Source organism: Camelina sativa, chromosome 19 (genome assembly GCF_030686135.1).
Source record: "Camelina sativa cultivar CO46 ecotype springtype chromosome 19, ASM3068613v1".
NCBI classification, from domain to species: domain Eukaryota; kingdom Viridiplantae; phylum Streptophyta; class Magnoliopsida; order Brassicales; family Brassicaceae; genus Camelina; species Camelina sativa.
Window position 1 is genome coordinate 22,813,413 of NC_141898.1, and position 25,253 is coordinate 22,838,665.

Below are 25,253 nucleotides of genomic sequence, written 5' to 3' on the forward strand. Positions count from 1 at the left end.
AGTCTTGTATTCAATAACCTTGTTTAATAAGATTGAGTAAAAAAGTGTTTGTTTGGCGTGTTTCCAAACAGAACTCTGAGTTGTAACCTCTATACCCCTTTCAAGGTAGAATTTCTAAACGAAGATGAATGGGAAATGTCGAAGGAGGTTGGTTAATATATCCTGATTGAATTCGTGGTTGTTTTGTATTTATTTACTGCATAAATTAGATGAATGGGAAATGTCGAAAGAGGTTGGTTAATATATCTTGATCGAATTCGTGGTTGTTTTGTATTTATTTCCTGCATAAATTATATAATTTTAACTAGGTATCCATGAAAAATAAGTGTATGGTGATTTTCGGGGAATAGCATTGCCCGACCAACAAAGAGTAGGAGTTTGAGACAAATAAACAAAAAAATTTAACGATCGTTCTAGTCCACCTAGGGATTAATTTTAGCAACAGTTAAGGACATTGTTATGCTAGAATTCAGAATTAAGCCACATAAAGAGTCATATGTTATGTGGGAGAAAACTCACACCTCTAAGTTAAACAGGAAAGATAGGATGGACGAGAAACAAAAAGCAGATTTCTTTTATTGCAAGAACAACTATAACGTCTATAAACCAGTTTATGGTTGAGGATGTCAATCGACAACATTAAACTGGTTAGTTGCAGTTTAATTTCTAATTATTCGGTTTAGTACGATTTAGTTGGAAAGCCTAAAATTCATTTTTAAAGCGAAATCTAGATGCTTTAGTGTTTAGTTAACCTTTTTTGTTTCCGGAGAAAGAGATAAAGAAAAAAACGAAGTTTATGTGAATTTCTTATTTTTGCTTTTTTCACCTATCACATACATTTTGCATCATCAATGTTGAACCATCACACATATTTTCTCTAGTTAAACTATCACACACATTTTGGACCATCAATTTTCGGACCATCTCTCAATTCAATTGCGAACTCTACGATGGAAATACCTTGAAACTATAAGGGCATCTCCATAGGTGGATGAAGATGAGGGTCTATTAAATAAAAAAATAGAAAACAAATAAAAAGTTGAAGAAAGAGAAAGAGCTAGAGACGTGTCTGTCCTGAGTTATTATTATTTTTTTTTTGACAACAAATGAGAAAATTAGCTGAAGCGAGCCAATTGGGAACGAAATCATTTACATAAGTGATAGCCTGCTGTTGGGTACGAACACTTTGTGCCAAACGATCCGCAAGCACATTATTCTTTCTTGGAATCAAGTTCAAAGAGAACGTTGAAAAGTTTGTCATGTCCGTCTTGATGTCGTCGAGGTATGCTGAGAAGGCTGGCCAGTTGGAGGGAGAAGACACCATCTTCATCGATTCTGAACAGTCTGTAAGGAAAGTCACATCATTGAAATCGTGACCTATCATGCAGCGCATAACCCAAACAAAAGCTTCGACCTCAGCATGCAGTGGGGATAAACTACGACGGTAACTTGAGGCACCCATAAGCGGAGGGATCCCCTGAGACGACCCATAAACCCATCCTGCACCAGCAAACTTATCCGAATCCTTCCACGAGCCATCAACAAAACACCGGAAACCTGTGAAGACAAAGGAGAGCGGTGCCCCTCCCACCCCCGGCCGAGGAAGACGTCGTGGAGCAATTGGGAGACACTCCTCCTCCTCACTTTGAGGCTCATCCCAAGCCTTTACCACACTTGCCGCTAGCCTCACCACTTTATTCCGTCGCTCTACCACATTCTCAAAAACTCTTGCATTTTGAGCTTTTCAAATATACCATAAAATCCAAGGAAAGGCTGGGACCTGAGAACCTGGATTTTTCCCCCGTAAAAAATGTTCCATATTTGCATACACCGAAGGTGTGGGAAATGCCAGGGTACCTGTGGGAACAATATATAGGGCCCACGTCTGTCGTGCTGGCGGACACTCAAATAAAGCATGATTTATAGTCTCCCCTTCAGCCCCACACCGAGAACATACCAAGTCACAAGAAATACCTCGTTGTTTTAAATTAACTGTCACCGAAAGACACCCAGAGAGAACTTGCCACATAAAATATTGTAATTTTATTGGACAACGGATCTGCCAAACACAAGCCTTAAGAGGCGTAATATCGAGACCATAGACAACCACTTGGGTATCCTGGGAGACAACCATACGTGCCGTATGATAGCCTGACTTAACCGTATACTTTCCTGATTTTGAGAAATGCCAACCTAGAGAGTATGGTTGCTGAGTAATACTCAAAGGGATAGCTCCAATCAAATCAACATCAGCCGGAGTAAAATGGTCAGCTAGCCGATCCATACGCCATGTTTTATTTGCACGATCAATAAGATCATTAATTTGAAGCAAAGGATCCTTGAACGAATCCTTGCTATGTACTGGTCTCATGCATTGAGCTGGAACCCAGGGATCTGTCCTTATCGAAATAGAATCCCTAGAGCCAACCCTTCTAATCAGCCCTTTGCTTACCAGAGATCGAGCAGAAAAAATACTACACCAACCATAAGATGGAGAATAAGATTTCAGAGGTACCATTGGATTAGAATGCCGGTAGTACCTACTTTTAAAAACCCGTGCAAACAGTGAATATGGTGCCTAAATTAAGCGCCATAATTGCTTTTTCAACAAAGTTGTGTTAAAATCATCCACATTCCGAAAATACAAGCTCCCCAATTGCTTACTAGAACAAAGCTTCTCCCAAGGGATCCAATGCATTCCCCCGGGCTGACCATTGCTATTCCACCAAAAGTTTGCCACTGCACTGGTAAGTTTTGACGTAATTGTTTTCGGAATATGAAAGCAAAACATCACAAAAGTCGGGACAGCAATGGCCACAGACTTTATCATAACCTCTTCCCCCCCCCCCCCCGTTTTGGAAAGCAGTTTCGCCGTCCAGCCTGTAGTACGGCTCTGAAGGCGATCCTGAACAAAAGAGAAAACCTTAGTTTTTGAACCCCCCAAACTCTCCGGTAACCCCAAATACGACCCCATACCACCAAGGTTTGTAATACCAAGAGTCGACTGTAATTCCAATCTTAGTGGCTCAGGCACCTTATGACCAAAGTAAAGGGATGATTTTGAAAAATTTATTTGTTGCCCCGAGACAGCTCTTCAGAACATCTAAGATGGCCCCACATTCCTTCTGAGAGGCCTTACAAAAAAAACAGACTATGATCAGCAAACAAAATATGAGTTATCTGCGGACATTTGTTGGCCACCTTAATGCCTATAATCCGCTTATCCCTTTCCGCTTTCTGAATATTCGCGATAAGCACTTCCATACACAGAATAAACAGGTACGACGATAACGGATCCGCCTGCCTTAACCCCCGCTCTGGTTTAATAAGCCCATTTGGTTGCCCATTTAATAAAAACTTATACTCCACCGAGGAAACAAAAAAAATTATTTGGGTAATCCATTTTTCTGAAAACCCATTATACGTCAGACCGTTCAATAAAAAGCCACTCCACCCTATCATACGTCTTGCTCATGTCTGTCTAAATAGCCATGTACTTCGTTTTACACGAGTTATTCGTGCGGAGTCCATGGAACATCTCCTGAGCGATCAAAATATTATCCGAGATCAAACGGCCTGGTACAAACGCCGATTGGGTTTCCAAAATAAGGCTCGGAAGCACCTGTTTTAACCGTTGACATAAAATTTTAGAAATACTTTTATACCCCTCATTACACAAACTAATGGGATGTAATTCCGCCTTCCGAGTAGGCTTTGCCACCTTTGGGATTAAACAAATATGCGTTGAATTCAAATCCTTATCAAAGAAACCTTGGTGGAAAAAAGAGTTCACCATAGAAAGCAAATCCTGTTTAACCACACTCCATGCCTTCTGGAAAAACAATGCTTTCATCCCATCCGGTCCCAGAGCCTTATCCGGATGGATCATGAACAACGCTGTTCTAATCTCCCGCTCTGTTGTGGGTCCTGTCAGACGGTCATTTATCTCATCCGTAATCATACTATGAACTTCCCCAAAACCTCCTCAAAATAATCCGGATTAATCAAAGTAAATAACTCCTCAAATTACGACACTGCAGTATTACAAATAGCAGAATCATCGGTGGACCAGACATTATTCTTATCAAAAAGTCCATCTATCTTATTCCGAGCCCTCCGTTGTTTTGTTAGGGCATGAAAATATTTAGAATTCTGATCCCCACCCGCATCCAGCGGTTCCGACTTTTCTGGTACGAATATATCTCCTCATCCCAATAAGCTACCCATAGCTTTGCACTCAACTCCGAGACTTCTTCCCGAGTCGTCACGTCATTTGCCTGAGCCATAGAAAATTGACGTTTAAGCTCTTCAATTAAATCTCGACCAACCGGTATATGTGCTTTCCACCACCTGGAAATCGAACGCCTGCAATTAGCTATCTTACCAACAAATATCCCATGTCTATAGCTGTGATCCCCATTCCAGCCCGTGGATATAGCCTCCATCAAACCCTCCTTCCCCAAGCCACCGCTTATCAAACTTGAAATTTCGCGTCCTCGTGCATATTTTGCGCCAACGACAGACAGTAAAAGTTTATGGTCAGACCAAACCATGGGTAGATATTCCGTCACTGTATCCGGGAAAATTTATTGCCAATTCTCATTCCCTAAGGCCCTATCCAAACGACACCGTATCGTTTTTTTGTCCCTCCAACCGCGCCAAGACAAAAAATCCCCAATGTATGGAAAGTCCAAAAAACCAGAATCATGAATCATACCATTAAAAGAACGGAAAGACGACGCGGGACAGAGCTTTCCTCCTCTCTTCTCATGATTACCTGTTAACTCATTAAAATCACCTATAATAAACCAAGGTGTAATACGCTGTACCCCAATCCGGGTTAGACATTCCCTAACCAAATCCTGTTTCTTGGGGACCGGATCCCCATAAACAAATGTTAAATGAAAAGTGTTGCCTTTATAGACCACCTCAATATAATCAAAAGATCAAACTCAAATCCAATAGAAACATTAAAATCATCTTCATCATCAAAGAGAGCCAATCCCCCACTACATCCAATAGGATCAACTGTTAATAAATTTAGAAAAGCCAAAATGGCCTACAAACTGTTGTAGAAAATTAAAATACTGTTTTGATTCGGATAAAAACAAGAAGTTGGGACGATGCTGAAACCAAAGATCTCTTAAATATCCAATTGTTGCCTTGTTACCAAGACCTTGGCAATTCCAGCTTAGAATCTTCATTAATCAAGCAGTTGGTTTTGGTGGTTTACCACCCATCGCACCCTTCTCCGTTTCTTGGTTCTTCGGGTTAGGACCATCCCCTATCTGGTCAGACCGAGGTGCAGGCCTCTTCTTAGGAGTCGCACGGAGATACACATTAAGCTTCCGAGAACCACTCCCCTTCAGCAGACCAGCACCCTTTGGCTTGAGTACCTTCTCCACCTTCAGAATACCCCCCTCCTTTGGCACTCCTTGAACATCCTCCAACATCGAATCTGTACCATCCATACCATCCCCTTCTACACCCGTATCAACTCCATTGGTGACTCAGTAGGCAGCGATAAAGTAGTGACATTCCCTTGGTTCCCAATCTCCTCCTTTGCCTCTCCACCTGTGGGTTGGTCCTGTACACTCGATTCATCAGTAAGAACACCCCCTACAGCCGCAGTAACATCACCATGTGTAGCCTCGGACACCATAACACCTACCACTATCCCGTTACCAGCTTCCGACAAAACCGGATCCTGATCTCCTTTATTAGTAGCAAGACGCCCTCCCTCAGCAGAAATCTCCTAAGAACCCAAAACAACCTCCTGCAGACCGGAAGCAGCTCCCTCCATAGGCAAACACACCTTTTCCACGACCTGCTCTCCTCCCAAATCTTGAACCCCGATACCCACATGAGTAGGAAGCACGAACGTTTCCGAATCCTTCCCATTCTCATCATCAACCTCCTCGAACAGCGTCTTATGTACCTGTTTCTGCCTCTGGACTACAGCGTGACTCCCCAATGAACCACCCCCTACACCCTGTACCACCTGTTCCACATCCCTTGGAATGACTTGTTGAGCTCCACAAGGGACAAAAGCAGGAGTAAGACCCCAAAAACAAGAAGCATTGTCCCGCTGTTCCCGACGTGGACGGAACCGAGTACCACCCTGCACTTGACCACCAACATGTCGCTGAGACCCACTCCGCGAGTCCTCACCAGGACCCCTTGTACGTCCAGTCACACCAGAAGAACACCCTTGTCCACCCTGCCGTCTCCGATCATATCCCAGAGCTCCCCTATAGCTTTGACCCCCATGCCTCCTTTCCCCATTCTCCTCCTCTACCCGAGCAGTAGAGCTAAACGTCAGAGCAGCTGCACCCACCCCACATAATGACTCCTCATGACACAAACTAAAACACTTAGCACATAACCCATACAACCTCTCGTATCCCAGAGCAACATTGATCTGCTCCCCATTACCAAACTCTATTTCGGTTTCGAAGCACAAGGGCTTAAAACCATCAATCAAAACTTGAACACGTCCCCCATCAATATCCACCGCTTTCACTGTCCCAAGATCAGCACCAATACTCCTGAAGGTAGGATCAGCCCAGAATTGAAGTGGAACACCCAACGCCCTGATCTAGAAAGTAATAGACGACGGATAGGACGGGTCAACCGTCGGTGTCCACCGCACCAGAGCTACCATCCAGTGGTCGAAATGGAACGGCTCCATTGTAAGTACCTCAGCAATATCCTTTTCCGGATCAAAATCAAACTGGAACTTGCCTAAACCCAAGTCCGCACCCACAACCTTCCCTTCAAGCTGCCATATACAGGGAAGCATAAGGAGAAGGGACTTCATATCTTGCACCCTAGGGTTAAAGCAACGCCCTATGATAGTCTTCGCATACCCCTCAATCAAAGCAGACTATGACTCTTTTAGAACCTTTCAGACCCTCTCATATCTACTTATCATAATTTGATAGGTTTATTTTTTAAAAATAAAATAAAATTTAATTAGATTATATGTTTATATTAAAATACTAATAAATAAAATCTGAGAACTCAACTGAATATTACCGATGCAAATGCTCTAATAGTGATAAAATATAAAAAGCATCAGTTACCCTATTTTATTTATTAAAGTTTTATTTTGCAGAGACAATGCCCACGGGCCTAGACAGGCATCCCACTATGTAGTATAATTATATGATTTAACAAAAACTAATATTATATATGAATTTTGTCGCGTGTATAATCTAATATTTAGTAATTTACATAACATATGCATTATTGCATTATATAAACTAATATTTACATAACATATGCATTATTGCATTATTGCTGCAAGAGAATTAAAGGTGATCTTGGGTGAAGAGAGAGGAGGAAGGGGCGGAGAGATGGCGGAATATAGACTTGGAGAGCTTAGACACATGCTGATGACGGTGTTCCTGTCGGGATTCGCTGGTTACTTGGTGAGGCCGGTGATGACTGACGTCACTGTCGCCGCCGTTTGCTCCGGCATAAACGATTCATGTTCTCTCGCCGTTTATCTCACCGGAGTACAACAAGTGGTAATAAACTCTACTTATATAGTATTATAGTATATAACAATTGGGGTCTTTTTGGTTTGGTTAATGACTGTTTAGTCTTTTGGTAAGTACAAATTCTTCCAGAAATTTTCTGTGTCTTCAAAATTTATAGTTTAGCCTTCAAAATTCAGGAATGGACATGTTATCGCATTTGCTGTCTATTATTAAACTGGAGTTAATTTGAGATTTTACTACAATACATTTAGTTGTAATTACTAATTTGAGGTTGACATCATTTGATTATTTTTGGGACATGATATATATTGTACCCAAAAAATGAAACAAAAGCTTAGAAATGTTCTTGCGATGAAATATGATAAATATTTGCATAATTTGTAGTAGTCCATATATATTGAATTTCAAGTAGTTTTTTCTCATTTTAATATAAACTGATAAACTCACTGAATTTTCTAATAAAATAATTATTTGTGAACTTATTTAACTTTTTTTCCCAAATATATTTTCAAGTTGTTTTTGCTTCTTAATTGTGAGTATCTTAAATTAGTTAAACTAGTTATGTAAACTCTTTTTTCCTGTCGATGATTATGGTAACAACAACCAAAAAAGACTGTAGGAATAGGGACAATGGTCATGATGCCAGTGATCGGAAATCTATCCGACAGATATGGAATCAAAGCATTGCTCACTCTTCCCATGTGCCTCTCTATTCTTCCTCCAGGTTCCTCTCTTTTTTGTTCCTTTCTCACAAAATCAAAACGGATTATAAATTTGTGTCCAAACTATACGATAGAACCAAAAACCAAATGATATACCCAAAAATCCGAAATAGAACTATATATCCAAAAATAATAGTTATATTTAATAATAATTATCTGACAAAAAAAATACCAAAAACAATTAAAATATCAAAATAACCAAAACCATTAGTTATATTTATCAATATTATACATTTTTTTTGCAAAATTTAACCAAAAATTATTAAAATTGAACAATCTTTTAGTTTCTTTAATTTCTGAAAACTGTTCCGAACACCTACTCAAACCGATAATTATAAAATCCAAACGGATAATAAAAATTCCCACCCCCAACTTATTTGAATTTGAAAATATCCAAACTGAATTTGATCCCAAATCTAAATTCACATGGTTAATTTTCTTTGACAATTTTATTGTAAATTTTATAAGTTGTAATATTCTATTTTTTTCTTGGATATTAAAAACCTAAAATAAAATATTTCTTGTGAAGCCAAACATAAGTTCTATATATATATGTACTCATATTATAAAGCTAAAGTTTCCAAAACTAGTCATGTAAAACCACTTATAAGGCCTCGGGATAAAAAACCCAAAACCCGAATAATCAGGTTCCAAAACCGAACCAAATAGTTATAAAACCCGAACGGATAAAGAATTTACCTACCCAAATTACCCAAACTAATAAACCCCAATCTAATCGAAAATCAAAGAACATATCCGGAAAACCCAAAATAAAATTATATATCAGAAAACATTATTTATATTTAATTAATTTTGTACCCAAAAATACCAAATACCAGAAAAAAAACTGAAATAACCTAAAATATCAGAAATTTATATATTTACTTATATCTGCTCAAAATATACAATTTTTTGAAAGTTTTATTAAAATTGAACAAAAATAAAATTCTTCTCAAAATAGATTTGAAACTGATCTAAACAGTAAACCCAAAACCTATTCGAATCCGAATGAATAAAAAAAATTTTACACAAATTATCCAAATCCGAAAAATCCTAATCCAGTCAGTAATTCGAATGTCCCATGTCTATGTCTTAGACCAATGATAGAAAAAGATGCCTAAAATTGTTCATTTGTTTATTTGATCGCGATATCTCACAAAGTCCACAAAGAATAGTGCCAACGTAGAAAATGATTAGTCGCTTCCCACGGATATCTCGTTTTATTTGTCTATCTTTTTCTTAAATTAATCTTGAAAATTCCGGATCTTTTATCTATAATATCAGTATCCGAAATTATTTAGATACTTCTATCTTATTCCTAAAAAGATTGAATCTGGAACACAAAAGCACCATCCTATTATTATACTACCAGTCTACTACTAAGCCACGATCTTTTTAGTTATTATTATTATTGATTATACTGATTCAGTGATTCTTATCGTTATTATTGACGTTCAAAGTTACTGCACATAATGAGCGAAACAAAACTAGTGGCAATTTGTCTCTATTATTAGCTACTGAATGTACGTAGTAACCTTTTGCAGCGATATTAGGGTATAGAAGGGATAGAAACTTTTTCTACGCATTTTATATTACCAAGACTCTATTTGATATGGTCTGCCGAGGCACTGTTGACTGTCTCGCTCAAGCCTATGTGGTACTCTTTCTCACCATGATCTAGTTATATGATATTTTGGTCTTATAATAATAAATTTACAACATTTTACGAGGTCATTTGTTTATTTATCAGGCCAAAAATGTTCATGGAAAAAGGAGAATATCAATGTTTGGAGTTTTTGCTGGTGTCAAAACAATATCCGGGGTTTTTGCAACATTCTCAGCTCGTTTTTTACCTATAGCTTCGACTTTTCAGGTGTCGTATCATCATACATGAATCATTATACATACCAACAAACAAAAAGAAGATATTGCGAGACGAACTCAAAGATGTGCATATAAAAAAACCTCAAAAGATGATCAAAACATATTTATAATTGATTAGGTTTCAGCTATATCATTATTCGTTGGTTTGGTGTACATGAGAGTTTTCCTCAAAGAGAGGTTACACGACGAAGATAACGAGAATTCTGATGATGGTGGTGGTAGTAATAATCAACAAAAAGTTCATGATGATGGTGATCTAAGGATGTTAGCAGAGCCGATTCTAAAAGACGCACCAAGTAAAACACATGTATTCAACGTTAAGTATTCTTCTTTGAAAGATATGGCCAGCTTTATAAAAAAAAGGTATGTTCCATATATACTCAATTTACAAAGTATCCATAGTTTAATCTGCGTATATATATGTAACTAGTTATATATAACCGTAAATGGTTGATATGGGTTTTTATAAAACAGCCCCATACTCGTTCAAACATTGGTGGTTACATTCTTTGCTACCTTATCACAAAGTGGAATGCAGTCTGCTTTCATGGTTTCTCTCATCTCCACAGTTTTACATTCGTATATTTGTTTCTGAAAGAAGCTATTGATTAACATAAAAATGTATTGACTGATTTTAAATAACAGTATTTTATGAAAGCTCGTTTTGGGTTCAACAAAAATGACTTTGCTGAGCTCTTTCTACTGGATAACATCATTGGCTCCACCTCCCAGGTATATTTATAAAATATATGTAGTTATCGTTTATAATTATTAGTTAAATAAATCTTTTTCAATGATATGTGCAGTGCTGCTAACTTTATTTTCTTAGCTGTTTATATTGCCGATATTGGTTTCTGCCATTGGAGAACGTTGGGTATTATCAACGGGGCTTCTTATGGATTTTTTAAACGTAAACATTTGAGAAATTAATTAATTCATTTCACTCCAACTAATCTCTGGCATCAATGGATGTCCGTTTGATATATGAATACTAAGAAATTTGGTTATGTGCTTGTCATTCAGGCAGCTATTCTCAGTGTTGCGTGGTCAGCATGGGTGAGTTCGTTGAGAATTCATAACAAAGAAATCTATATTAAATATAGCCCTTATAATTAAAATATGTTAAACCTGTAAACGACTACGAATTTAATAAGATTGCTTTTTTCTTCGAACGATATAGATTCCTTATGCCACGACCCTGCTTGTACCCGGAGCCATGTTCGTGATGCCATCGGTATGACTTTATCGCGTCATGGTCTTGGAGCTTTTTTACGTACTATTGCTTAAACATATTTTGAATTTGGTTATAGGTTTATGGTATTGCCTCAAGACAAGTTGGATCCGGTGAACAGGTAAAACTATAAAACTGTAAAACTGTTTAAAAGAAGTGTTAGAAAATAAATGGGGGTTTAGAGTATGAGTCCATGTATGGTATTGAATTCCAAACATATGCTGAATCCAAGTATCCAACCCCAAATTATTATGGTTAACCCGACCGAGAACTATAGTGTGGCCAATCAAATCCCAAACGAGATATTGGCGAGATAAACTGTTAGAACAAACCATTATCACTGGAAGGAACGTTAGAAATCTCATATATGTACCCTTTTTCTTTTAACGATTAACATACTCAATAGAAACAAGATTAATTACTATAGATTCATCATTTTTTCTTTTTTTTTAGTATGTACTGATCAAATTTTCAATTAAAGAGGGATGATTTTGTTTTGGTATTTGACTGACATCTCAATGCAGGGGAAGGTCCAAGGATGCATAGCCGGGGTAAAGTCCCTGGCTGGAGTTTTAGCTCCATGTGTATTTAGTCCATTAACAGGTAGGTGCATTACCCATTAAAATGAACTATGAACTTCATTCATTACTATCTTTATAATGTTAATTATTATTGAGATTGTAAAAAAACCTATAGCTTAGCAGATAATTAATTTTGGTTCGATGTAGCATTGTTTCTCTCCGAAAATGCACCGTTCTATTTCCCTGGATTCAGCCTTCTATGTATCGCCTTCTCATTGGTATTTTCTTTACATCTACGACTATAACAATTATAACAACTACAATATGTTGATTGTTCGTAATAATGATTAACATTGCTTTACTTTCACAGATGATTGGATTCTTTCAGAGTCTTCTGTTAAAAGATCTTCCTTCTCCATTAGTGAATAAACCAATCAGCAAGGTAGCAACAAATTAAAAGGGAAAGATTCACAAGAGATAACTCAAGATGAAAATGCAACTTGAATCTTGAACAAATTTACTTCAAAATTTCACTTGTAACGAACTCGGAGCTAGACATTGTTAAAAACCACTTGGTTTTCTTAAACTGGTGGTTCAAAATTTACTAGAGTCAAACAAACAATGTTTGATCGATGTCGATAATTGGAGCGCCTCATTTTTGTCAATGCAAATGTGGGCAAATGGAACTAGTTTGCCACTTGCATGCGGCTAGAAGTAACAAAACTGAGGCTCCATACCTATTTCATCACGCTTGCTACTAATTTCTAGGAAAATAGAGGACATATTTTACAGGATTTCTCATTCATATACACCAAAACATATCTTGATGATAGGGTCGTAGAAATAATGACCTAGGGGTCATTTACCGTTGGACAGGAGGTGGAGCTAGAGTTAAGCCAGATTAAAATTTAACTTTGATACGTCTGAACTTAAGGCAATTTTAGGTGTTATCTTTATCCATTCGCAGAATTAAGTTGGTAATAAAATGCTCTCATCTCTCATTGTTGGTTGTTCCTAGTCCTCTAGAGTGGTTTAGTTGTTGGTCATTTTGAACCTTAGGAGGAATGGCTTGCGTGCTCCCGTTCTTCTTTTGGATGAAGAGTTCCTTCTCGTCTTTTTCCTTAGTTTTAAGGCCTATGTTCTGAGCTTGGCCTTCGGCTGTGTCGGCGTTCTCCAGGAACCCTGATTCTCTCCATAACTACTAGTGAAACATATTCAAAACCTGGATCACAAAAGTAAAGAACAACAACAAATTTAAAAAGCAAATTCGACTTACAGATCTGTTGAGTAGTACAAGACCGACCATCATCTTGCTCTCTCGTCACCATTAGAACGCTCGCGGGTGGGGAGATGGGTTCAATCAGAGGATTCTACTCCAATTAGGGTATCGGGAGGTAACATTAGGTTTGGGTTTGGGTGAGATGGGTTTAGGGTCTGGGAATAGATCTGAGATAGAGACAGAGGGAGAGAAGGGGTGGAGATAGACCACACTTCAGCCATAGCGGTGGGGACGGTGGAGGAAAATAGATCCGAGACAGCAAGGTTTGTGAGATGAGATGAGGCCATGAGGGTCTCGAGGGATATGTTTGGGAGATCTTTTTTAGGGTGAATTTTCGTACTAGCCAAAATGGCAAATACAATGAAGAATATAGCCATATAATGGGTGAAATTAGGTGAGTAACCAAATGATATTGTGAGATTACCATATTACATCCAAGTAACCAAATAAAATTGCTTGTTTGTGTTTCAAAAAAGAAACCTTTGCTCTCTATTTCGTGAGTGTGTCCCAATTCTTGAGTGTTCTAAGAAGTATCAATAGACTTTCACATCTATTGTGGTTCTTGTCAATCCACCATTCATCTCCACCTTATTCGGGTTAGTTAGAGAGGTCCTTAGACCAACTAACAACTCATTCTTGTTTTGATTCAAGATCATTTTGTAGCCAAAGCTCATATCATTTTGGTATCAGAGCTAAAAGCTCATATCTCTTATTGTTTCATTTTAGCTTTATTTGAAAAAAAAATATATATTTACTTCGTTTAAGAAAAATTATACAAAAAAAAATTCATTTTGATTTGCTGCATTTCTGTTTAAATTGAAAAAAAAAAGAAAAAAAATCATTTTTGTTTTATTTAAATCGTTTAAAAAATAGTACAAAAAAAAATCTTTTTATTTGCTGAATTTCAGTTTTATTTGAAAAAAAAAAACAAAAATTTTTCTTTGTTTTAATTTCATTCTACTTTTTCAATATAAAAAAAAAAATGCAAACTTTGGTTTTAGTTTTGAGGACAAAACCTTTTCAAGAAGGAGAGAGTGATGCAATCCTAGAAATATCAACTCATCAAGAATTGGTTCAAGGAAAATCAAGATCAAATTATAAAGAAGTTTCTAGAAGACAATCAATTCATGGCTACATCAAGAAAGTGTCTAGATACAAAGAACCAATCTTCATCAATGATGATTGATAAAATCTCTCAAATTTATTCTTGATTTATTTATGTAACTAATTTGATTTATTTTGTATTTATGTTATTGATTTGTAAATTGAGCCTATATAAGCTCATGTTTCCCTTCATTGTAAATATAGAATATTTTTGGAAAAATAAAAGAGAGAGTTTTCTCACTTTGAAGCTTAGGCTGTTGTTTTACTTGTCTTTTCTATTGTGTGTGATTCCTTTAGAAAAAAAGTTGTATCTTTATCTTTGTGTGTGATTCACTACGATATTGATTTGTGTTCTTATCACAAAGTCATTCTGCAACTTTGTGTGACGAACTTCGATCCATCATTCATCTCCATCCTATCCGTATTAGTTAGAGAGGTCCTTTAGACCAGCTATCGACTCACCCCTATTTTGGCTCACATCAGGTGATGGTGGTGATGATGGCCGGAATTGTGGCCAGCGAAGGTGGTTGTCGGAGTCGTCGCCGGAATAGTGGCCGGCGGAAGTGATCGCCGGATGATGGTCGGAGGTGGTCGCCGGAGTGATGGCCGGAGTAGTGTCCGGCGAAGATGGTCATCGAAATGTGGGAGTGGTGGCCGGAGGTGATCACCGGAATGTGATTGTCGGAATGTGGTCGGAGGTGATCGCCGGAATGTGGTCAGAGGTGGTCGAAGGTGGTCGCCGATGGTCGGAAGTGGTGGTGGACTGGAGGTGGTTATGGTGGTAGGAAAGGGTGTAAAAGGTTAATTATGTAATTAATATATATAATATATCGTATATAAAGTTTTGATACTTAGTATAGTTAGTAGGTGAATTATAATTTTTTTTTGTGTTATACACTGCAATTTGCCTTTTTTTTTAAAGTTATGTTTTATGTTTAGGTTAATTTGTGTGATAACCAAAAATACAAACAAAATTAAGAGTATAGCACTATATTCAAAAGAATTAGGAGAATGGGAGGAGGGTAGTGTATAATTACTATTTTAGTGTTTTGGTGGCAATGGAGAGCTGGTGGCCGGAGATAATCAGCGGTGGTGGTTAGCGGAGGTGGCCGGAGGTTTCCGGCGACTTTCGGCGAATTTTCCGGCGGATGTTTCCGACGGAGATTTCCGGCAGAGTTTCCTGGTGGATTTGGCCGGCGGAGGTTTCCGGCGATGGTGTCTGGCGGAAGTGGCTGGCAGTGGTGGGCGGAGGTGGTTGGAGGTGGTGGTAAAGGGGTAGATAGGGGTGGTGGAAGGGTAAAATTGTATATATTGTAGTTTATATGAACTATATCATAGTTATATGGTTAGAGTAGTTAGGAATTTAAATTTAGTTTTTTTCTTAGTTAGTTTTGCCAATTCCCCTTTATGTTTTGTAGTACAGAAAATAAGGTTTTTGGCACTTTAAAATTTTTGGGTCTGAAACATGGTGCTTAAATCTATTTTTTCTCTAATATTTGGTAGAATATGTGATTTTAGCTTTTCTTTGAGTAATTTTCTATTTTAGTATTATTTTAGTGCTATTGTATAGTAACTAACATAAAAATTTATCAACAGTTACAGAAAATAAGCTATTTTTTGTGCTATGAATGTGGATATTTCTTGTAGTGAGCTTGTCTACAACACTTCACAGTCAGTAATTTTGATGAAAATGCTATATCATATACCTTATATTTGTTATTGTAATTGCTTCTTTTATTTTATTGTAATTGCTTCTCTCACATAGACTTGGTCGCCACAAATGCGGTGAAAGTGCAAAAAATACGACAAAAGTCACTATTTCAGATATGAAAACACACAAGATAAAACGAAATTTTGGTTGTGTGTATAATACCTTTGAATCAGTTTACAAGCTTTTACAAATTTACTAGTACCTATTACAGTTAGTGGCAGATCCAGGGAGAAAAATAATATGGGGCACAAAAATATATTTATCTAAAAGTTTTTTTTTAGCAATGAAAAAGCATTAAAAAGTATAAAAAAATTAAGCTTTTAAAGCATCCTAATGGATTCGAACCCTTTACCACTTGGGTAGTATGGGGCACTCTAACTAAATGGCCTAAGAAACTAACATTGTTAGCTCATTACTAAAACAGTTTTATTAAGGTGTATGGGGCACGTGCTCCACCTATTATACATGTAGATCCGCCCCTGATTACAGTAGTAACAAAACAACGTTCTAAAAGTTATACTTTTATAATAATGTTCTTATAATATTTACATGATAATGTTCGATCTTGTGTATATATAACAAAGAACAAAATCACATAGTGTATAAATTGTCTCTAGAGAAACCTTCCCTCATAAATATCTTGTTTTCACAAAGATCTTTGTGATTTGTTCGGCTTCGAACGAATTTTAATTTTAAATCTTGATTTCTTTCGTAAATTTTCAGTTATCTACATATATTTTTTTACAACTAAATCATATAATAGATCTAAACATATTTCCAGTACTTTAGAGGAAGACTACAATAGATCTATATATATATATATATATATATATATATTAATTTTTTAATAAAGCTGAACTAATGAAAATTGTTTAGGGCCTACAAACAGTAGAAAAAACGTTTTTACGACAAAAATTGTTTACGGCCTACAAAGTAGGAAAAACGTTTCTACGACAAGCAATTTCAGAAGCGATTCTCTTTCTAGTAGGCCAACTTTTGAACTTTGTGATTAAAATTTGGCTCACAAAAAATATAAGCAACCCAATAAGTACTTCCACTGGAGTTGATCTTATATTCCTTGCTTTTCAGATGCATCTATGATGTCTTTGAAGTCTCCTGTTAAGAACCATGGTTGTAAGCTATCCCCAGATAGTTTTCACTACAAGAAAAATCCACATTGATAACAGTAAAAAATAGATCATTTTACTGAAATGTTATAAAAGATGAATGTTTTATTTTGATTTCTATATGATAGCACTAAAACAATGCTATGACAAAAATTCAGTAAGTGGGAAAACAAAATCCCTTATTCCGCTAAAATTTGGGGAAAATTTTCAGATCTTACATAAAAAAAACTCTAAGTGACAAAGCAAAAAAAAAAACCTTTCAACGGAGAAATAAAATCTTTGACTCGTCTCCTGTATAGCCTCTCGTCTTTATTGATTTGTTATCCGTCTCTTCAAAAAAAAAAATATCCAACCGACACTGACTGTGAAACTTTCTCTCACCATCATCGAATCGAATTCAGAGCACACATTCAGAGCTTTCAAGCTCATGCATCTTCCAAACACACAACCGCAACTCACAGTGATTTAAGCAGAGATTTGATTATTTTGGCTTCACCACACCGCGGATCTGAAAGCACTTCGCTTTCCTCTTAGCCAACTCCGGAGAACACTTCTCTTCTTCCTCCTCTTGATCGGAAAATCTCTTGGTTTCCTCTCAAAGATCACTCAAAAATTTGAGAGAATTTGGGAGTGATTTATTTGGTGTTAGGTCGCAAATGAAGCCCCCAAAGGTGTATTTATAGGCGAATGGCTTCTCTTGGGGTGAGGGACACGTGGTGGCATTCTCCAACATTTGGCATTTAGAGTGGCGCATGCAGCAACACGTGTTGGTTGGGAAGCTAATCACGCGCGCGTGTTTCCCACTCTCGCGAGTGTAATCCACGCTCGCGCCCAATACCTTTGGCATTTCCTCTCTTATAAATTTATTCTGGCTAATCAGATTTAAGAAAAAAGCAACGCGTGATTTATTTCCCAACTCCTGCCTGTGTGATGTACTTGGCTCGGTTCCTGGTACGTCCCTCTTGCACCGTAGAGTACTTACGACGATCCCCTGGTACATGGCTCTAGTACCGCGAGTTCCCTTTGATGGTCCCTCGGTCCATTGCTCTCGTACAACTAGTTCCCTTATCAGACTAGTTTCCTTCTTTACTTCTCCCTTATGACAAGACGTACATGATACGTACCATGGATCCCTCATGTCGGTCCCTTGGTACGCTGGCTGGTCAGCTGGTATGCGGTCGTTCGTTCTTCGTCTTTTCTTGCTTCTACCTCGGTTGTTCCTCCTTTTAGTGATTTTTAAGACTTCCCGTCTATGATTCCCCTTAGACCATCGATCATTCTCTTCGCTGGTCTGATAGTACTCCTCCGATCGTTTACCATTGGCCGTTTCACGTCTTAGAGATTTTCCTCCGAAATTTTCCTGGTCGTTCTCCATTATCTTTCCTTCTCCTTCTTTCCAAGTTCTTTCCGGTCTTTTCAGCGAAATTTTTATTCGGGTTCGTATCCTTTAATGCGGGTCACTACAAAACCTCTACCTTTGTGTAATCATAACTATGATTGAGTAGTCTTATAGAGTCTTTGGGTTTTGGTAGATTAGGATGATTTAGGAGTTGGGTTATGGATTTTATGGTTATATTGCTTTAGATCCTTGCTTATTGGTTGCTAATAAAGCTAGATCAGCCTTGATCATGTTGATTCTAGACTTTAGGAATTTCATGCCCAGAAGGTGTTTGATGAATTTCTTGAAGCAAAAATTTTAAGTGCTTTACATTCCTTACCTTTGGAAATTATTGAATAGGGTAATTAGTGGCTAGATAGACTTGATTGTAATGCTTATTGATCATTTAATTGCCTTTGGAAGAAGTTGATAATTGATTGATTAGTAAAGGGATTGATTAATGTCATGGAAATGTGTTAGTCTTGCTTAGTGTTCTATGGCCTAAGGATCTTGCTTAGTTAAAGTTGTTTGATACTCCATAATCCATCTTTTATCTCACTCCTAATCAATTACCTTAACACTGAGATTCTCCTTTAGTTATTATTGACTTGATTTTGTATTTCTTACTTGGTTTATTTGTTGAGCTTTTACAATTTGTTTGTCTTGCTTAGTTAAGTTTGTTACATAAATCAAATTTTTGTTTAAGATTAGATTAAGCTTTATTGTGTATTCTTTGTGTGTGAATCTTTGCAAATTTGTGGATTGATATTAATTGATTAGAGAATCATACTACATCAATACTCACAGATACAATTACATTTGATCCAATAGAGTTCCAGGTTAAGTTTTCAGATCCAGTTTTTTGGCTCAGTCCTAAATCTGAGTATCACATCACCTGCATAATTTTAATCGGATGTTGATCAAACTCCAACTGATCATAAAGTTCAAAAATACAAACTCGGTATCTTAAGAAGTCTCTTAACTGGAATGTTAGAAATTCTAATTGATATTGCTATTTTCTTTTTTTTTTGGTTAAATGATTTTATTATTTTTACAAAAATAGTGTATCTAATGGAAATGACCATAGTTTATAGGAAAATGATAATTCTACCCATTACACTAGAAATCAAGTCTGGCTTCCTACAAATACAGAGATTTGGCTGATGGGTTGGTATGTTATGTTGTAATAAAAAAATGGGAAAAATCCAAAAAATATCCCATCTATTTTTTATTTGGAAGTTTAATACCTAATATTTTTTGTTGGAACTTTATTATCTGGTTTAATATTTGTTTTCATAAAAAGCTTCGTTTATTTTTGTGTTAGTTGATTAGCACATTGCAGTTAACAGTCGTTAATGGTTCTGACGAAATCACTAACTCGGGTTAATATTTAACCCCACATGGTTAATTAAACCAAACGAAAGACATTGTTGCCCTTCACTTTTAGTTTTCCCCAAGTTGCAGAACCCCTAAATCGAGAACCCTAACTCGTTTTGTTCTTCCTCTTCTCTTCCTGGGTTAATCGTGAGAATGATGAGCCAAAGTTCATGGTCTAACGCAAATTCAAATCGGATTTCGGGTCCTCTTTACAAATGTGGTAGAGCTACGACGCATGCAAAATCATGGACAAATGAGAATCCGGGTAGAAGATTCTTTAAGTATGTTGTTCATGGTTTTTTTTAGGTGGGCAGATGAAGACAAGCCATACGGTTGGCAGAAGGTGAGTTTACTGGAGGCTAGAGATGAAGTTAAGGTACTTAAATAATTTCTTAAGGCAATGAATGTGAGTGGTTCCAACACTACCTCCCATGATTTAGTGAACAAACACGAGGAAGAGAAGGAGAAGCTTGAAAATGAAGTGATGACAGCTAATGAGAAGGAAAAAATGCTTAGCCAATTTATCTTACTGTCTTGGGAAGGTTACATTGTTGTCATTGTTATGATCCTTGTAATGGGAAAGAAGTAAGTTATATTTGGGGTGGTTTCATTGTTGTTTAGATTTTGTTTTTAATTGTGTTGTGTTGTGAAATGAACTTCTATGTTGTAAGTGGCAACTGTATGTTTGAAATCAAATTATCCTAATCTCATTTATCCGAAAGAGTCATGTAGACATAAAGATCCAACATCCCCAAAAGCAAAAAAGGATCCGACCATAACAAAGGGGCCAAAACAAATCAACATCCTACATTGATCCTAGATAGCAAACAAAAGACATACAAATCTTCTTCTACTTCTTCTTAGGTTGCCAAACATCAAACACCTTATCATTCCAAGGAGACATAGGCGGTTTAGGAGGTTCATCGGACCTTTTACCATGTCCCTTGCCACAACTCTTGCTTGTTCCATATAGCAAACAAAAGACATACAAATCTTCTTCTACTTCTTCTTAGGTTGCCAAACATCAAACACCTTATCATTCCAAGGAGACATAGGCGGTTTAGGAGGTTCATCGGACCCTTCACCACGTCCCTTGCCACAACTCTTGCTTGTTCCATTTTTACGGTCAGGAGGACGTTCACGAGCACGTCCTTTTGCAGTTACGTTGTGTTACGTGGACCACTTGTGTTAGCTGGAGCACTTGAATGTTGTGGAACTTGTGGTTGTTGTGTTGATTGGCTTTGAGGAACATATGGTGTTGATTGGATTTGAGAAACATGTGGTGTTGATTGGCTTTGAGCTCTCTTCCACCTCTTTGGTGCATTGTGGATGCTCCATGGATCATCATTTACCTATAACAACTCTGATGTTATAACCTTAGTTTTTCAAATCATATTAAAAACACAAGGCTAGATTACTTACCAAACTTTTCCTTGGTCTCCCTCTCTTGCGTGGAGGAGCTAACTGTGCAGCTTGATTTTTGCATGTGCCCTTATTGTGACCCATTTGATTACAATTGCTACAAGTCATAGATTTACCTTCACGAGTAAGCTTTGTTAGATTAGTCGATGATTCACCTGGCTCCTTTATCCTATTAAACTTCTTTGGACGCCCTCGTTTCTTCCTCTTATCAGGGATATTCAATTAGCCCTTTACATGTTCTCCTCCATAACCTTTCTCCATTACAGGATCTATGTTGTCTTTGTACGTATTTTGCCACGGAGAAATCTCACCCTGCCAACAGCTGCCAGAATCTCACCCTTCAATTCCCATTTCAAAAAAGCCCCATCCAATCCAATAATAGGTCGAGAACAATTCCTCCATGTTCTCCTTAACTTCTCAAAACAGATGTAGAACTTATCAAATTTTTGCTTACCATTAGCTTTAGAAATGGTAACAATCTCAGTGTGGGTCTCCGCATTAGACCTTTGCAGCTCACCCTCATAATCCCATAAATTTGCAAATTGTTGTCTTTGTGTTTCTATCACCAGATTAAATGCAATTCTTCTTGCTTTTTGACATATCAACTAAGACACAGAAATCGTGTACCTCATCATAATGTCATCCTTAATGTCTGTCTATCTCAAAGACGGCCTTCTTTTTGCTTCATCTCTGAATAATATTTCAATCATACCCTGCTTCAACATCTTAGCTTTCCCACTAACAACATGATTATGAGTGTCAAAATATGTTTTGACTACCCATTTGTGTATCTGCTTCTCCACAGAACAATGTATCTTCTAACGACAGTTCTCATGACTGCATATATCCGCCAGTTGTGTAGTACCCAACTTACACAACTTCACATCATAGTTCATCTTCAAGACATATCTTAATAGCTAATCCCTGAAATTGTCACCATTATGAAATGTTTTTATTATCCACAAGTAAGGTGGTTTGTCCTTGGAGTAGTTAGCTCTCGATATTTCTCTTTCAAAGCGTCCAAAGGTATCCCATTCTTCGTATGTATCCTTTGCAGAATCAGGACGCTCAGAATCCATGCATTGCCTCTCAAATTCTTCATCCTCTTCAGCTTCATGGAAAATGTTCTCTATAGCTTCACGTTCAGCTTGGCGTGTAGCTTCTTCACCCGTTTGGTTAGTATTTTGACCCTCACCTTCAGATTCTCTATTAATATCCTCATAAAAAGCACGAAAAGAGGATCAGCAGGAACAACTTCCTCTATCGGATCCTCTCCTTGATTTTCTACTCTCTTTTCTTCTACAGCCTCGACAGTTGTATCCCTTTCAATATCTTCATCAGATTCCTCCGCATCCTCAACGTCACACTGCTCAATATATTTAGACAGAGGGCATGGTGCAGATTCAGACTTAGCTTGCTGGATGTATATATCGACTTCCCCACCAATCATAGCTTCACTACACAACTGTCTGATCCCACAATATTTGTCTTCTTCAATAACTCTAGTTGAAGCTATGTTTTTTTGTGGAAGCTTGTTCCATACTTGTTCCATTTCATCCGATACTCCATTCTCTGCGTATAACTCCTCGAAGATTGACCATGTCATCAGATTAAGAACAATCAACATATCTTTCGCTTGATTCCTCCAATGTAGGCGAACAATCCATCCTTCAACATGACTTCTCCTCTGAAATGGATATTGAGTTTCAATTCCTAGAAACCACTGCACAATGACATATTAAAGAGATTAGCCATAAGACTATTCTAAAACATGTTCGATATTGACATAAGTCCAACCTAGAAAAACTCGCGAACCCTAAAATTAAATCTACGAGAACATACCTCATCTCTCCGGTTACAATCTAGCTACAAAACCACCAATCCACAAGTAATCAAACGCCTAGAACCATCAACTCGTTAGATTTCAAATATATATAGTGAAGAAGATGAAGAGAAGAAGAAGAAAAATCGACTTAGGGTTCAACTTGGGCGAAATGGGATTTAGGGTTCTTCTTTCCCAAATCGATTTGGAAAACAATAGTGAGGAAGATGAAGAGAAGAAGAAGAATAATCGACTTAGGGTTTGATTTGAGAGAAATGAGATTTAGGGTTTTTCTTTCCCAAATTGATTTGGGGGAAATGTGATTTAGGGTTCTTCTCCCCTTTCAAAATCGATTTGGAAAACTAAGAGTGAAGGACAATAGTGTCTTTCGTTTGGTTTAATTAACCACGTGGGGTTAAATTTTAACCCACATTAGAGATTATGTTAGAGCGATTAATGGTTGTTAACTGCGAGGTGCTAATAAACCAACAAAAAATAAACAAAGCTTTTTTATGACAACAAAGATTAAACATGTATTAAAGTTCCAACCAAAAAAGACTAGGTATTAAACTTCCAAATATAAAATAGATGTGGTGATTTTCGGCTTTTTCCCATAAAAAAATAAGTGTACCTAACATGTGACTGATATCAAGATAGTACTTTATTCTTTGAAGTGCCAAGAAATGGTGATATCATGTACTTTTGTGTGTTTTTAGAGCCTGGTTTTCTCCTGTTTTATGCATATTCATTGACATTTAGGTTGTTTAGGTTGCATTTTGCATCAAGTTGTTGTTCTCAGGCACTGGAATGGAGATGTGCAAGAAAGTGAAGGATTTAGAGAGCTTTGGAGCAAAAAGAGGATGAAGAAGGTGAATCAAGCTTTGGAGTCACAAAATAATCAAGAAAAATGGTGAAGGAGTAAAAAGAGAAGGAAGAGAAGACACATCGACCATTTGCATCGACGTTGGCTCCCCGATGTGGATTTTCCTGAAGACACCAATTTATCTGCAAATACATCGGGCATTTGCATCGACGTTGCTAACTTGATGTGGATTGTCCTAAAGACACCAATATATCCGTAAATATATCATGCATTTGCATTGACGTTGTTATCCTGATGTGAGATGCTTTCCTCCAAGATCCATGTTTCTTGACCGGATCCGACCGGTTCCTTTTTAACTCTCTCTATAAGTACATTAAACCTATTCTAGAGATCTTATCTTTGTTTATGCAATTTTTAGGGTTCTTAAGTTTGTTGGATCCTTTGTTTATTTTGAAGTTCTGAATAGTGATTTCTTTTTATTTTCTCTAATCTACAGTCTCTAACTATGATTTCACAAAGATCAAACCTCTACCTTTGTGTGATCATAACCATGAGTGAGTAGATCTCTTAGAGCTTTGGGCTTGGTAGATTAGGGAGATAGATGATTGATCTTTGATGTTTAAGGCTTTATTTGCATGATTCCTTTCTTGTTCAGTGATTATAATGCTAGATAGCCATGATCAAGGTTGAATCTAGATATTAGGATTTCCATGTCCAGAAGGTCTTTGATGAAATTCCTGAACCAAACTTTTCAAGAGCTTTACATTCCTAACCAATGGAAATTGATGATTAGGGTGTTTAGTGGTAATTAGACTTGATTATAATGCATGCTCATCTAATGATAGCCTTTGAAAATTGTTGATTATTACTTGGTTTGAATAGAGACTTTATCATGGAAATGAATTAATTTACTTAAGTGTTCTAAGCCTAATGATTGTTATTGATTGTTTGCTTGAACATCGATGATTGATTAGCTATCTCTCAAGTCCATAACTTTTCTCAAGGTTTGCTTGTTAGTATTGAATTTAAACCATTAAAGTTTGTGTTTCTTTGCTTTGAGTTTGTTTTTCTTTTGTTTTGATTTAAGTTTCATGATTAGGTAAGTTTGTTACTAAAAATCAATCTCCTCTTTAAGTTTAGATTAAGCTTATTTGTGTATTCTTAGTGTGTTATTTCATTGCAAGCTTGTGGTTTGATAAAGTAATTGAAAAAAAAGATACTACATCAAAAGGCAAAAGCATGTTAAGATGGACTTTAATTTGTACAACTGAAAAGGAAAAAAATAAAATAAAATAAGGTGGTGTCTCTAAATAATTGGCTTTCATTTTTTCTTTCTAGCAACAAGGA

General features: G+C 37.0%; 1 protein-coding gene, 1 long non-coding RNA gene and 1 pseudogene across 7 annotated transcripts; 2 read left to right on the plus strand and 1 right to left on the minus strand.

Annotated features, from left to right (window-relative positions):
- Positions 1-7,250: 7,250 nt before the first annotated feature.
- Positions 7,251-12,528, plus strand: LOC147920865 (uncharacterized). 6 transcript variants are annotated; one of them, XM_010491011.3, is made up of 14 exons: positions 7,251-7,532; positions 8,118-8,229; positions 9,772-9,884; positions 9,978-10,100; positions 10,230-10,474; positions 10,586-10,661; positions 10,757-10,843; positions 10,941-11,021; positions 11,135-11,167; positions 11,292-11,345; positions 11,422-11,463; positions 11,867-11,945; positions 12,071-12,141; positions 12,234-12,528. In XM_010491011.3, the coding sequence occupies exons 1-14, from the start codon at positions 7,284-7,286 to the stop codon at positions 12,318-12,320; spliced, it is 1,452 nt and encodes a 483-aa protein (XP_010489313.1). In that variant the 5' UTR covers positions 7,251-7,283; the 3' UTR covers positions 12,321-12,528. The 6 variants fall into 6 exon arrangements, 3 of the variants coding, with proteins under 3 accessions (XP_010489313.1, XP_087356526.1, XP_087356525.1); XR_015590419.1 differs by having other exon boundaries at positions 7,254-7,532; positions 10,918-11,021; XR_015590420.1 differs by having other exon boundaries at positions 7,254-7,532; positions 10,918-11,021; positions 11,139-11,167.
- A 226-nt stretch (positions 12,529-12,754) lies between these two features.
- On the minus strand, positions 12,755-13,521 carry LOC147920866 (uncharacterized). The gene is made up of 2 exons (XR_015590421.1): positions 13,140-13,521; positions 12,755-13,061 (listed from the first exon to the last, which is right to left on the minus strand). It is a non-coding gene; the product is annotated as an uncharacterized LOC147920866 (long non-coding RNA).
- A 6,471-nt stretch (positions 13,522-19,992) lies between these two features.
- Positions 19,993-20,428, plus strand: LOC109130758 (uncharacterized; annotated as a pseudogene).
- The last annotated feature ends 4,825 nt before the right edge of the window (positions 20,429-25,253 follow it).

What these genes read in the sequence shown, in the direction of transcription:
- LOC147920865 (XM_010491011.3), top strand. Translation starts at nt 7,284, where the DNA reads ATGCATTATTGCATTATTGCTGCAAGAGAATTAAAGGTGATCTTGGGT. An exon ending in CTATAGCTTCGACTTTTCAG is followed by an intron (nt 10,101 to 10,229) that starts GTGTCGTATCAT and finishes ATAATTGATTAG; the next exon opens with GTTTCAGCTATATCATTATT. An exon ending in AAGTTGGATCCGGTGAACAG is followed by an intron (nt 11,464 to 11,866) that starts GTAAAACTATAA and finishes ATCTCAATGCAG; the next exon opens with GGGAAGGTCCAAGGATGCAT.